The 12,800-nt window shown below is 44.9% G+C and overlaps 2 protein-coding genes across 3 annotated transcripts in view; both read left to right on the forward strand.

The window, feature by feature from the left end:
- Positions 1 to 8,547, forward strand: part of fap (fibroblast activation protein, alpha) — a 26,145-nt gene extending 17,598 nt beyond the window's left edge. Inside the window, exons 16-28 of one of the 2 annotated variants that reach the window (XM_058081881.2) lie at positions 581 to 651; positions 731 to 784; positions 995 to 1,119; positions 1,200 to 1,250; positions 2,577 to 2,675; positions 3,204 to 3,273; positions 3,989 to 4,183; positions 5,365 to 5,419; positions 5,496 to 5,595; positions 7,626 to 7,684; positions 7,749 to 7,821; positions 7,924 to 7,997; positions 8,120 to 8,364. In XM_058081881.2, coding sequence (XP_057937864.2) covers positions 581 to 651; positions 731 to 784; positions 995 to 1,119; positions 1,200 to 1,250; positions 2,577 to 2,675; positions 3,204 to 3,273; positions 3,989 to 4,183; positions 5,365 to 5,419; positions 5,496 to 5,595; positions 7,626 to 7,684; positions 7,749 to 7,821; positions 7,924 to 7,997; positions 8,120 to 8,221 — 1,128 coding nt within the window. In that variant the 3' untranslated portion in view covers positions 8,222 to 8,364. Of the gene's footprint in view, positions 1 to 580; positions 652 to 730; positions 785 to 994; positions 1,120 to 1,199; positions 1,251 to 2,576; positions 2,676 to 3,203; positions 3,274 to 3,988; positions 4,184 to 5,364; positions 5,420 to 5,495; positions 5,596 to 7,625; positions 7,822 to 7,923; positions 7,998 to 8,119 lie in introns of both variants that reach the window. The other variant, XM_078795286.1, reaches the window with a different exon arrangement.
- Positions 8,548 to 9,802: 1,255 nt separating this feature from the next.
- gcgb (glucagon b) lies at positions 9,803 to 11,385 on the forward strand. The gene is made up of 4 exons (XM_078795389.1): positions 9,803 to 10,137; positions 10,236 to 10,339; positions 11,016 to 11,162; positions 11,239 to 11,385. Exons 1-4 carry the CDS (start codon positions 10,063 to 10,065, stop codon positions 11,357 to 11,359), a joined length of 447 nt encoding a protein of 148 aa, XP_078651515.1. The 5' UTR covers positions 9,803 to 10,062; the 3' UTR covers positions 11,360 to 11,385.
- The last annotated feature ends 1,415 nt before the right edge of the window (positions 11,386 to 12,800 follow it).

Raw genomic sequence — 12,800 nt, forward strand, 5'->3', positions numbered from 1 at the left:
TTATTAGTTCCTCAGTAACTACTCTACATGTGTTAGTCATTAGTTCTTTATTAGTTCCCCAGTAACTACTCTACATGTATGTGTTAGTCATTAGTTCTTTATTACTTCCTCAGTAACTACTCTAGATGTATGTTAGTCATTAGTTCATTAGTTCCTCAGTAACTACTCTAGATGTATGTTAGTCATTAGTTCTTTATTAGTTCCCCAGTAACTACTCTACATGTATGTGTTAGTCATTAGTTCTTTATTAGTTCCTCAGTAACTACTCTCCATGTACTGTATGTGTTAGTGTCATGCGTGTACAGCTTGTATGGTGGTATATGGTTCCAATGCACAGCCATTATTGTGTAAATAGCAGTCAGGTCATGTCATGGTGTGCCTGCCGCTGCACGAGTGCTGCCAGCTCCCGGGAACCGCGGTTCATTGCAGGAAAATATCATTTCCAAGGGAAATTGGATGTTTTTGCTTTCTTTGCATCATCTTGTTCGTTGACGCAAAGAAACAAATCTGGCGTAGAACATTTCCTTTGAGATTTGTGCCAATCACAAAGGCCCAGACTAACTCCAGCCATCTTTGGAAGGGCAAAGCAAGTGCTGTTACTGCTGGGAAATGGGAAGTCATCTACATATCCAAAGTGACCAAAGATGCCATGTGAGTGAACGCCCCCCCGTCCCCCCTCCTCCACGCGTGGCAACGGGTCATTGCAACTAATGAGTCTTCTTGTCTGCAGATACTTTGTGAGTAACGAGTATGAAGGCGTTCCTGTCAAGAGAAACCTTTACAAGTCAGTCAACCTTTCTTTCATGCTGCTTCTTTTAGCCCACAAACTTTTGACACTGAAAATAAAAGGGCCATTTTGTTATATTTGTATGTTGTTTAGGCTAAAATCTAAATATCTAAATATGTATATAGTCTGTTTGTGACTTTTTCAATATGGCTGTTAGGATGACTAGACAGGAAATGACATTTGTTTATGACGTTGTTTGTGTGTCAGGGTGCCCATAGGAAGCGGAGCATCGGGCCGTCAGTGCCTCACCTGCCGCTTTGAGGAGGACAGGTGTCAGTACAACTCAGCCTACTTCAGCATCAACGCCTCCTACTACCGCTTGGACTGCTACGGTTGGCCACACGCCTTTCCTCATGCGTCTTTATTATTTGTGTGACGCCCGTGAATAACCCTGTCAGTTTGCTTGGACCAGGACCGGGTCTGCCCCTCTACGCGCTCATGGATAACCGGGGCCCAGGTGCAAGTACGTAAACACGCCGCGGACAGCTCACTTTCCATCCTTTGTACCAGAGTCCTGGCATATGATGACATTCTAAACACTCTGATGGAAGAGTGTTGCCTGGGTTAACATCCGCCTTGGTTTGCGGCGTTTTCATTTTCGCATCCAAAACGTTGCCTTGGTTTGCGTTTGCCTGATTGTCTAGCGTCCTGTAGCATCCTCCGTCATACGTGGCACACATCAACATCCATCCGCTACGTCACCGCTCTATTTTCTTTGTAAAATATATTAAAGGGCAAGGTACATGTTTATTGCTCCTACAACCTTGATAGTTACTTGGCTGTAATACTATTATATTTGGCCCAGTGGTTAGCGCACAGGCCACAGAGCAAGGACACCGGGATTTCATTCCCCCCTCGGGTATCTTCTATGTGGAGTTTGCATGTTCTCCCCGTGCATGTGTGGGTTTTCTCCGGGTACTCCGGTTTCCTCCCACATTCCAAAAACATGCTAGGTTAATTAGCGACTCCAAATTGTCCATAGGTATGAATGTGAGTGTGAATGGTTGTTTGTCTATATGTGCCCTGTGATTGGCTGGCCACCAGGGTGTACCCCGCGACCCTTGTGAGGATAAGCGGTATAGAAAATGGACGGATGCAAAATAATGTCTTTTGTTCATTGCTGGTTTACCGGGCGTTTTTCCAACAACCTCAGGGAAAAGTGATGTCAAATGTTGAGTTGTCTGTCTTTTTCCATCATTTGTAAAAGTAGAATTATTGTCTCTAAAACGTCTTTTGGGTGTCTGGAACGCATGAGTTGGGTTTGTTTTGGTTAGAGTCCGTCTTGGTTTGAATGACACAGATTAAGTTAACCAAGGCACCGCCATATTCCTAAGGGTCACATCAAATTCACATCGCCACCGAGGAAACGGGGCAAAGATAACACAGAGAGGCTGAAAAAGTGCCTCTTTTTTTCTAGTTGATTGCCTCCTAGCGGCTCTTTGCTCATTCTATAGCTGCGGCTACGAGTGACTATGAAATATAGACTTAAGCTTCCTTTATGGCATGATCTTCTCTGGATTTCAACATCGTGCACAGTAGGCTCCTTGCAAATAGCGGAATGAATGAAGCGTGGTGCCGCTTCATACAAGGCACGAATGCATGTAAACGTTACATGACAATGTCAGCTAATAATAGCCATCAGACCAAGTTTAGACCAAGTTTAGAAAATGTTCCTCTGGTTGCATCTTGAAGGTAACCTAAGGAGCAAATGATACTCATGATAAATATCAAAAGTCCATGCTTGCTAAGATTAGCATGAAGATAAACACGCAGGTATGGTTTCTCCTAGAGATGTCCACCCTGGAAGATAACCAGGACCTGGACAACATCCTGAAGGAATTCCACATGCCGACCATGAAGTACGGCACCTTCAAGGTGGCAGGATTCGGTAAGCTGATGTCAATGTAGGCCATAAAAAATAATATAGAATATTACATATATATATATATATATATATATATATATACACAGTACCGCTCAAAAGTTTGGGATCACTTGGAATTTTGGCCAGTCTGAGATATGGCTTTTCTTGGCAGTCCTGAATCCATGAAGTCCAGCATCCTGAAGTGGCCGCTTCACTGTTGGTACTGACACTGGTGTTTGATGGGTAATATTTGGTGCAGCTGGGAGGCGTCTTTGTCTTAAACTCTCAGATATTTGTCTTCTTGCACAGTTGTGCATCGTTTTTGTGTCCTTGTTAGACCCAGTTTGTGCTGCTCTTTTAAGAAAAAAATGTTTTTGAAATGGAAATTGTTTGTGAAATGCATGAAAATTTGTTTTTCTTTGGAAAACAAAGAAATTTGCAAGTGATCCCAAAATTGAGGGGTAGTATATATATATATATATATACGTATATATATATAAATAATATAAAACAAGAAAAATAATTCTTATTCTGATTATCATCATTATACAGATCTTTGGTATCAGATGATGTTACCGCCTCATTTCAAGTCATCTAAACAATATCCTCTTCTCATCGACGTGTAAGTACTACACTGGCACATCCTGTACAGTAGTAGTAGTAGTCGTACGATTAGTGGTAGAAGTAGTATTAATAGTAGTATGATGATAGCATAGAGTATAACAGTAGTAGTTGAGTATAATAGCAGTATGATAGTAATAGTAGAGTATAGTCTAGGAGTATGATAAGTAGAGTAGTAGTAGTAGTAGAGTATAATAGTAGTACAATGTAATAGAGTATAGTAGTATGATAGGTAGTACTAGTAGTATCATAAGTAGAGTGTAGTGTAGTGAAGTAGTTGTAGTAGTACTAGTCGTATGATAAGTAGTTGTAGGAGTAGTAACAGGGTATAATAGTAGTATGATAGTAGTAGAAGTAGTAGTAGTAGTAATAGTAGAGTATAATAGTATGCTTGTAGTAGTAGAGTAGCATAATGAGTAGTAGCAGTAGTACAGATTGTGGTACGATAGTAATAGTAGAAGTAGAGTAGTAGTAGTAGTAGTAGAGTATAATAGTAGTATGATAGCAATAGTAGGAGTAGTAGTAGTAGTAGTAGTAGTAGAAGTGGAGTATAATTGTCGTACAATAGTAATAGTAGAGTAATAGTAATAGTAAAAGTAGAGTAGTTGTAGAGTATAATAGTAGTACGATTGTAATAGCATTAGTAGCAGTAGTAGTATTAGTAGTAGTAGTAGTAGCAGCAGTATAACGTGTGTGCACCCACCCCGCCCACGCAGGTACGGGGGTCCGGCCAGTCAGACAGTGGACTACCGTTTCAAGCTGAACTGGGCCACCTTCCTGTCCAGCATGTACGGGGTGGTGGTGGCCAGCTTCGATGGGAGGGGAAGCGGTTACCAAGGCGACCAGGTACTCCACGCCATCTATGGGCGCCTGGGGACCTTGGAGGTGGACGATCAGATAGCGGCTGTCAGGTACGTCACACAGATGTAGCGTATGGCCTCCATGGTATGCTGTTGTATCTAGCTAGCTCACTAGCTAGCTCACTAGCTAGCTCAGGGCTGGACAAAGCTTTGGATTCAAACATTGGCGGCGGGGCCGTCAATGGGCAGGTGGCATCCTACGAAGCGGCGCACTTGCTCACGGCATAAATGAACACCTCACTTCAAAGTCTTCTTTCCAAATGCCCGCAAGGCATGCCGGGTAGTCCAGTTGCAACAATATACTTGAGTATGAAGACTAAAACATGAGATATGACGAGTACCTTAACTCCTCCTTGTTTACGTCTGACCACCAATCGAGCAAAACTTCAACAACCACGGTAAAAACCACAAGCTACCTAGCATGCCTTGCGGCGACAGCGTATTTTCGCACATGTGCATCGTGATGACTCAGCATTTGCGTGTCATTTGCAGATGAATTGGGTTGACATTATTTTCTGTGCTTTGGTTAGAGTCCGTCTTGGTTAGAGTTGGCCCTTCTGGAAGGGATCAATGATGTTAACCGAGGCCCCGCTGTATTCCCAACAGCAAGCTACACATTCTCATTGTGGCACAAAATGCACCCAGCCGCCATTGAAACATCACTATTCATCACAAATTCATCCCTTTTGCAAAGAATTAATCATGATTAATTTTCCACTTTGTGCAAAATGTGGCCGTTTTACTGCGTTTTATGGAGGCAAAATGAAAATGCAAATCAGGCTAGAAGATCATCTATCATTTTTCAAGTTGACTTGAGACCATTTGAGTGCGGATGTCGGGTTCCCGAGCATACCTGAATGCATCAGCTTGTACTTCCTTAGGCTAGACTGAGGCCAAGAATATTCACCTGGTCTTTTGCTGTTTATTTACCCCTCACATGCGGGCGTAATAACGACGTGTGCCCCTGAATGCACCTCACTGTGGTCTCCAGACAAAAGGAGGAGGTGTTTATGAATAGGAGTTATGTATTTACCGTGGGAATTGAATTTCAGGTCAGAATCAGGGTACAAAAGAGAAAGTGTCAAATGGGAGGCTTGATGTGAGTTAATGATAAAGAGTTAATGTGCTATATTTGCCTGCCCGAGTATATTAATACTATGGATTATGTACAGTATACTGTAGTATGTTGGATGCTTTGAAGAGTGCTTGAACTTGTCTTTTTGATTTTGTAGGAAATTCATCGATTTGGGTTTTATCAGGAAAGACAGGATAGCCATATGGGGCTGGGTAAGTGACTGCTTTTTGGTTTTTTTGTTGTGCCCCCTGCCCCCCCCCCCTGACGTTTTACCGGATGGTTTGCCAGTCCTACGGTGGCTACGTGACCTCCATGGCCCTGGCTGCCGGAAGCGGACTTTTCAAATGCGGAATAGCGGTCGCCCCGGTAGCCAAGTGGGAATATTACGGTGGGTGGACGCACACGCAAAGTCATGCAAACATTATGCTAAAAGAATCAATCATTATTAAATTCAAAAAATTTGCAAAATTAGCAGATTTAGCATCTTGCCAACAATCTCTCCCTGTGAGTGACGGGAAGAAAAGATCTGTATGTAGTGTATAGAAATGATGAAATAATTTTTTTATATACAAGCTTCAAATTTCCAACAAAGATGGATATGAAAATGATCTTTCCTAAAGAAAGTATGTATCTATGTATATGCACGCTGTACAGAGATCAGCTTTCTTTGCACGTCTGGCAACCAGGCGTTGGCAGTTTAGCCGACATCTGCCGACTGGCCAAGGATGCCAGCATACATCTGCTCTACCGTCTTTCCTTGGCAGAGGTTACTTTAGCAACGCCTGGAGAGCAATACGTCACTGGTGCTTTTTTTGATGTATTTAGGGACACTTAAATACAATTTTGGGGCCGTGTCTATGTATTGGTTCCTCTCCTGGGCCGTGTCTATGTATTGGTTCCTCTCCTGGGCCGTGTCTATGTATTGGTTCCTCTCCTGGGCCGTGTCTATGTATTGGTTCCTCTCCTGGGCCGTGTCTATGTATTGGTTCCTCTCCTGGGCCGTGTCTATGTATTGGTTCCTCTCCTGGGCCGTGTCTATGTATTGGTTCCTCTCCTGGGCCGTGTCTATGTATTGGTTCCTCTCCTGGGCCGTGTCTATGTATTGGTTCCTCTCCTGGGCCGTGTCTATGTATTGGTTCCTCTCCTGGGCCGTGTCTATGTATTGGTTCCTCTCCTGGGCCGTGTCTATGTATTGGTTCCTCTCCTGGGCCGTGTGTATTAGCTGGTCCCTCTCCTGGGCCGTGTCTATACGCTGGTCCCTCTCCTGGGCCGTGTCTATACGCTGGTCCCTCTCCTGGGCCGTGTCTATACGCTGGTCCCTCTCCTGGGCCATGTCTATACGCTGGTCCCTCTCCTGGGCCGTGTCTATACGATGGTTCCTCTCCTGGGCCGTGTCTATGCATTGGTTCCTCTCCTGGGCCGTGTCTATACGCTGGTTCCTCTCCTGGGCAGTGTCTATACATTGGTCCCCCTCCTGGGTGGTGTCTATACGTTGGTCCCTTTCCTGGGCCATGTCTATATGCTGGTTCCTTTCCTGGGCCCTGTCTATGCATTGGCTCCTCTCCTGGGCCATGTCTATACGCTGGTGCTTTTCCTGGGCTGTGTCTATGCATTGGTTCTTGTCCTGGGATGTGTCTATGCATTGGTTCCAGTCCTGGGGCGTGTCTATACGTTGGTCCCTCTCCTGGGCCGTGTCTATACGCTGGTCCCTCTCCTGGGCCGTGTCTATACGATGGTTCCTCTCCTGGGCCGTGTCTATACGCTGGTTCCTCTCCTGGGCAGTGTCTATACATTGGTCCCCCTCCTGGGTCGTGTCTATACGTTGGTCCCTCTCCTGGGCCGTGTCTATATGCTGGTTCCTTTCCTGGGCCCTGTCTATGCATTGGCTCCTCTCCTGGGCCATGTCTATACGATGGTGCTTTTCCTGGGCTGTGTCTATGCATTGGTTCTTGTCCTGGGATGTGTCTATGCATTGGTTCCAGTCCTGGGCCGTGTCTATATGCTGGTTCCTTTCCTGGGCCCTACCTATGCATTGGTTCTTGTCCTGGGATGTGTCTATGAATTGGTTCCAGTCCTGGGCCGTGTCTATATGCTGGTTCCTTTCCTGGGCCCTACCTATGCATTGGTTCTTGTCCTGGGATGTGTCTATGAATTGGTTCCAGTCCTGGGCCGTGTCTATATGCTGGTCCCTCTCCTGGGCCGTGTCTATATGCTGGTTCCTCTCCTGGGCCCTGTCTATGCGCTGGTGCTTTTCCTGGGCTGTGTCTAAGCATTGGTTCTTGTCCTGGGCCGTGTCTATGCATTGGTTCTTGTATCGGAAAGTCCAGAACAAACATGACCCGTTAGCATATGGCTATTTCTATGCTACATGATGGAAAGAAGTTTTCCAAGTGTGGCTGAGGCTGCTTTTGTGCGCAGATGCCGTGTACACCGAACGCTACATGGGCACGCCTACAGAAAACGCCGACTCGTACAAGGTAAACATTTTGTCAGTGTTTTTTGGAATGCTTTTCTGCCAATGGATCTTTTTGTACTTTCCAGAATTCCACAGTAACGGGCCGAGCGAAGAACTTCAAGGGTACAGATTACCTGCTGGTCCATGGCACAGCAGACGGTAAGAAGAAGCGGACGCACACGTTAGCATTAGCGCTCGCTACGGCACACAAATGGATGGAAAAAGCGCCAGCGGGCAAATAAGTGCAAGTCTTTCCCGCAGACAACGTCCACTTCCAGCAGGCAGCGCAGATCTCCAAAGCTCTGGTGGAGGAGCAGGTGGACTTCCAGGCTATGGTAAATATTAGCTTGCTTAGCTAGGAAGCGGAGCTAATATTGACCTTCACGATGGAAACATTTGCCTTCTTTGTCACGCTTGGGAATATCCGCATGACCCTGTTCCTTATTTCCATTTCCAGTGGTACACAGACAAGGACCATTCCCTCCGAGGCTCCGCCTACCGCCACACCTACACCCTGATGAGTCACTTCCTCCACAAATGCCTCATTTCTTCCTCCTAGATCTACCACCCCGAGTATCGTATCCATCTCCACTTCAACCTGTCATGGATGGTTTTTACATCAGAAAGTTGCTGTTTGAAATAAAAACTATTCCAACCAAGACAACGTGTGATGGAGAACCTCATCCAGCACAAAAAAAACCTCATCAGCCTCCAGAAATGTCGGAAAAGTAAAAAATGTTTGTCAGAGACCTCTGTGGTGTCACGACGGCTGCTCTGAGCATGTGCCCGAATACAGTGCACCTTGCTGGGCCACAGCAGGTGCCTCCTCCCCCTCTATGCTTTGGTTCTTATTTGACAAAGAAGAGAATGACCACCATTAAAGTATTCTTCTTTTCTCTCTCCTCTTTTCTCAGCGATGACGCATTTTCCTTATGATACTACAAGCATTTCCCACAGTGGGGACCTTTTCCTCCTCATATTTTGGCTTTATTCTTCTGTTTCCCATTTTCATGTCATCTTATGACTTTATTGAACTTTTTCCACACATTCTTTCATCGCACGTTCCTGTTTTTTCTTTGAACGTTAAGACTTTATTCTCTTTGGCCACAATTTGCAACTTCAATCTTTTTTCTTTCGTATCAGCTTCTGATTTTTTACAACATATTTCTTTCAAATTTCCACTTGATGCTTCTCAAAATGGAAATTCCTGGAATATTTGTTATTATTTGAATATATGTTATTCTTGTAAAACGACTAATATTCCTAAAAATATTCCAAGTATATTTCCTACATTTCCACGTTCCACTTCTCCAGCTAAGAATACATCATTATTACAGTATATACAGTAGTACTCCACTAGTACAGTAGTACCACTACTACTGCAGCATTATAGTCACACCATGAGTACTCCAGCACTACAGCGGTACCACTAGTAGTACAGCAGTACCACTAGTATTCCAGCACTACAGTAGTACCACTGGTACTCCAGCATTACACAGTAATACCACTAGTACTCCAGCACTACAGTGGTAGTACTAGTACTCCAGCAGTACAGTAGTACCACTAGTACTCCAGTACTAGTAAGTATATTTCCTACATTCCCACGTTCCACTTGTCTCCACTTGATGCTTCTCAAAATGGAAATTCCTGGAATATTTCTACATTATTCTTGTAAAACAACTAATATTCCTAAAAATATTCCAAGTATATTTCCTACATTTCCACGTTCCACTTGATGCTTCTCAAAATGGAAAAATTCCTGGAATATTTCTATGGTATTCTTGTAAAACTACTAATATTCCTAAAAATATCCCAAGTATATTTCCTACATTTCCACGTTCCACTTGTCTCCACTTGATGCTTCTCAAAATGGAAATTCCTGGAATATTTCTATGTTATTCTTGTAAAACGATTAATATTCCTAAAAATATTCCAAGTATATTTCCTACATTTCCACGTTCCACTTCTCTCCACTTGATGCTTCTCAAAATGGAAATTCCTGGAATATTTCTATGTTATTCTTGTAAAACGATTAATATTCCTAAAAATATTCCAAGTATAGTTCCTACATTTCCACATTCCACTTCTCTCCACTTGATGCTTCTCAAAATGGAAAAATTCCTGGAATATTTCTACGTTATTCTTGTAAAACAACTAATATTCCTAAAATTATTCCAAGTATATTTCCTACATTTCCACGTTCCACTTCTCCAGGTAAGAAGGTGATCTTCCAAATCAAATGTTGTGGCTGATGTGAGGTGTGCCTAATAAAGTGGCCGGCGAGGTGCGTGTTTGGTGAGACGGAGCGTAAGAGAGTGCCCAGTGACGGAGGAGTCGCCCGGGAGTGTGCCCCCACCCCACACACCCCAGCTATAAAAGAGGGAGTGCCGAGCGTGGCTCATGAGAAAGCTGAAGAAGCCAGAAGGAAGAAGGAGGGTTCCTGTCCAACACAAAACACTTCTTTCCGTCTTTCAGGTGAGGCTTCTGTCGCTTTGCGTGCGGGCCACATCATTCCACATCACACAGAGGATAGTTTTTGTAAACGTACCTGTGCGTCCATTCCCTGCTCCCAGAAGGTCCCAGACAGGATGAAGCACGCTCACTCTTTGGCCGGACTCCTGCTCCTCATGGTCATCCACAGCAGCCGGCAGGCGTCTGAACCCCACGCTGACACCAGGTGAGCTTTTCCGTGGTGACTCCATATTGTTATGTTGCATCCTACGTACTGCTACGCCCTTTGGAACCATCACCTTTGCTTCCAAATGGCTGAAAAGAAGATGATGATGGGAATGCTTTTTAGTAAAGCTCCGTCTGGGTGGAGGGGGGTGGGGGGGTGGACGAGGTCAAGATATCCTAATGACCAGACTGAGATGTTTCATACCTTCCGTGGATCAAGTCACTGTCAAGTCGCTGAATGGCAGCCGTTTGGACTCATCTTTCACGGCACACATAGCATTAGCATAGCATCGTCTTCTTCGGCTGTAGCAACATGGAAGCTAACACAGGAAAGATGAGACACATGTCTGTCATCAGGAAAAAAAAGTTTCTAACTTTTTGTCTTCTTTAGTAATCAGTAGGAGAACTTAAGTAACTTTCAGGAAAATATCGGTTCCCCACTAAAAAAAAAAAAAAAAATCCTAATAGACCACCATGGACTATTGAGTATTGTTGTGTACCGTGTGTGTATTAACATCCCTGCAATGCAACTTCCTCCTTCCTGTCACGTGTTCTTCTTCCGCCTTCTGCTGCCACCTTATGGACACTTGGGAGCATTGCCTCATCTACCAGAAGGCTGGACACCTTGGGGAGGACTACTGTGTGATTGGACTCACCAGGCCTTGTTTTCCTTCCAGCGACAAGTCCGTCTCCGGTGAAGGGCTCCCGCTGTCAAACACCAAGAGACACTCGGAGGGAACCTTTTCCAACGACTACAGTAAATACCTGGAAACCAGAAGAGCTCAAGACTTCGTTCAGTGGCTGAAGAACTCCAAACGAAACGGGTGAGCGGGGTCGTAGCCGGTGGTAGTTTTATCAGAACAACGAGGCAGGATGGGAGTGACCGTGTGGTGTTTGTAGAAGCCTCTTCAGGCGCCACGCCGATGGAACCTACACCAGCGACATGAGCTACTACCTGCGGGACCGGGCCGCCAGGGACTTTGTCACCTTGCTGATGACTGGCCGAGGACGACCACAGTAGACGGAAACGCCGCCCCACCCCCCCCCCAAGCCGCCTTGGTGCCAATAAAGCTTTCACCACGTGTCACAGCAGCCTCCTCTATTTTCTTTACCTTTGGCTAGTCTCAGCTAGCCTACGTTAGCTTGAGCTCAACAATCACACTTCCTGCCATTCCTACATCCACGTCATATCTACTCTACTGCTGGATTATTCATCTACCTGAACTAGAACTGCTCCTTCCTCACCATGTTACTCAGAGTGGAACCTGACAGCTCGCTTTTCTATCCTTCCCCTAGACCATGATGTTGAACAATCTTTGCTCTCAGGTCATGTGACCATGCTGGCCACCTTAAATAGCCTTTCTCATGATTGGCTTCACTTGTTTATGCAGGTCAAGGGTCAATAAACTTAAGCAATAATTAGTGTTCAAGGTATTCAAATCAATAAAACAACAAGGATACACAAATGTATCCACTTGCCTACTTTAGTTTACATAATTATTACAGTATACAGCGGTACCACTAGTACTCCAGCAGTACAGCAGTACCACTAGTATTCCAGCAGTACAAAGTAGTAGCATTAGTGTTCCAGCAGTACAGTGGCACCATTAGTACTCCAGCAGTACACAGTAGTACCACTAGTACTCCAGCAGTACACAGTAGTACTCCAGCAGTACACAGTAGTACTCCAGCAGTACACAGTAGTACCACTAGTACTCCAGCAGTACACAGTAGTACCACTAGTACTCCAGCAGTAAAGTAGTACCACTAGTACTCCAGCAGTAAAGTAGTACCACTAGTACTCTAGCAGTGCACAGTAGTATCACTAGTACTCCAGCAGTGCACAGTAGTATCACTAGTACTCCAACAGTACACAGTAGTACCACTTGTACTCCAGCACTACAGTAGTACCACTAGTACTCCAGAACTACAGTAGTACCACTAGTACTCCAGCACTACAGTAGTACCACTAGTACTCCAGCAGTACACAGTAGTACCACTAGTACTCCAGCAGTACCACTAGTACTCTAGCAGTGCACAGTAGTAGCACTAGTACTCCAACAGTACACAGTAGTACCACTAGTACTCCAGCACTACAGCGGTACCGCCAATACTCCAGCAGTACACAGTAGTACCACTACTACTTCAGCACTACAGTAGCACCACAAGTACTCCAGCACTACAGCGGTACCACTAGTACTCTAGCAGTACACAGTAGTACCACTAGTACTCCAGCAGTACCACTCGTACTCCAGCAATACGCAGCAGTACCACTAGTATTCCATCAGTACAGTGGTACCACTGGTACTCAAGTGGTACCCTACTCCTCCAGCAGTCCAGTGGTACCACTAGTACTCCAGGAGTAGAGTAGAATGGAGAAGAGGAGATGGATGGATGGACTCAAGAAGGGGGGGGGGGGTTAGTAGAGTCGGTAGGAGCCCCAATGGGGGGCACACTAATTT

The sequence above is a fragment of the Doryrhamphus excisus genome, linkage group LG12, assembly GCF_037039965.1.
Source record: "Doryrhamphus excisus strain RoL-2023G ecotype Guam linkage group LG12, RoL_Dexc_Guam_v1.1, whole genome shotgun sequence".
Classification (NCBI taxonomy): domain Eukaryota; kingdom Metazoa; phylum Chordata; class Actinopteri; order Syngnathiformes; family Syngnathidae; genus Doryrhamphus; species Doryrhamphus excisus.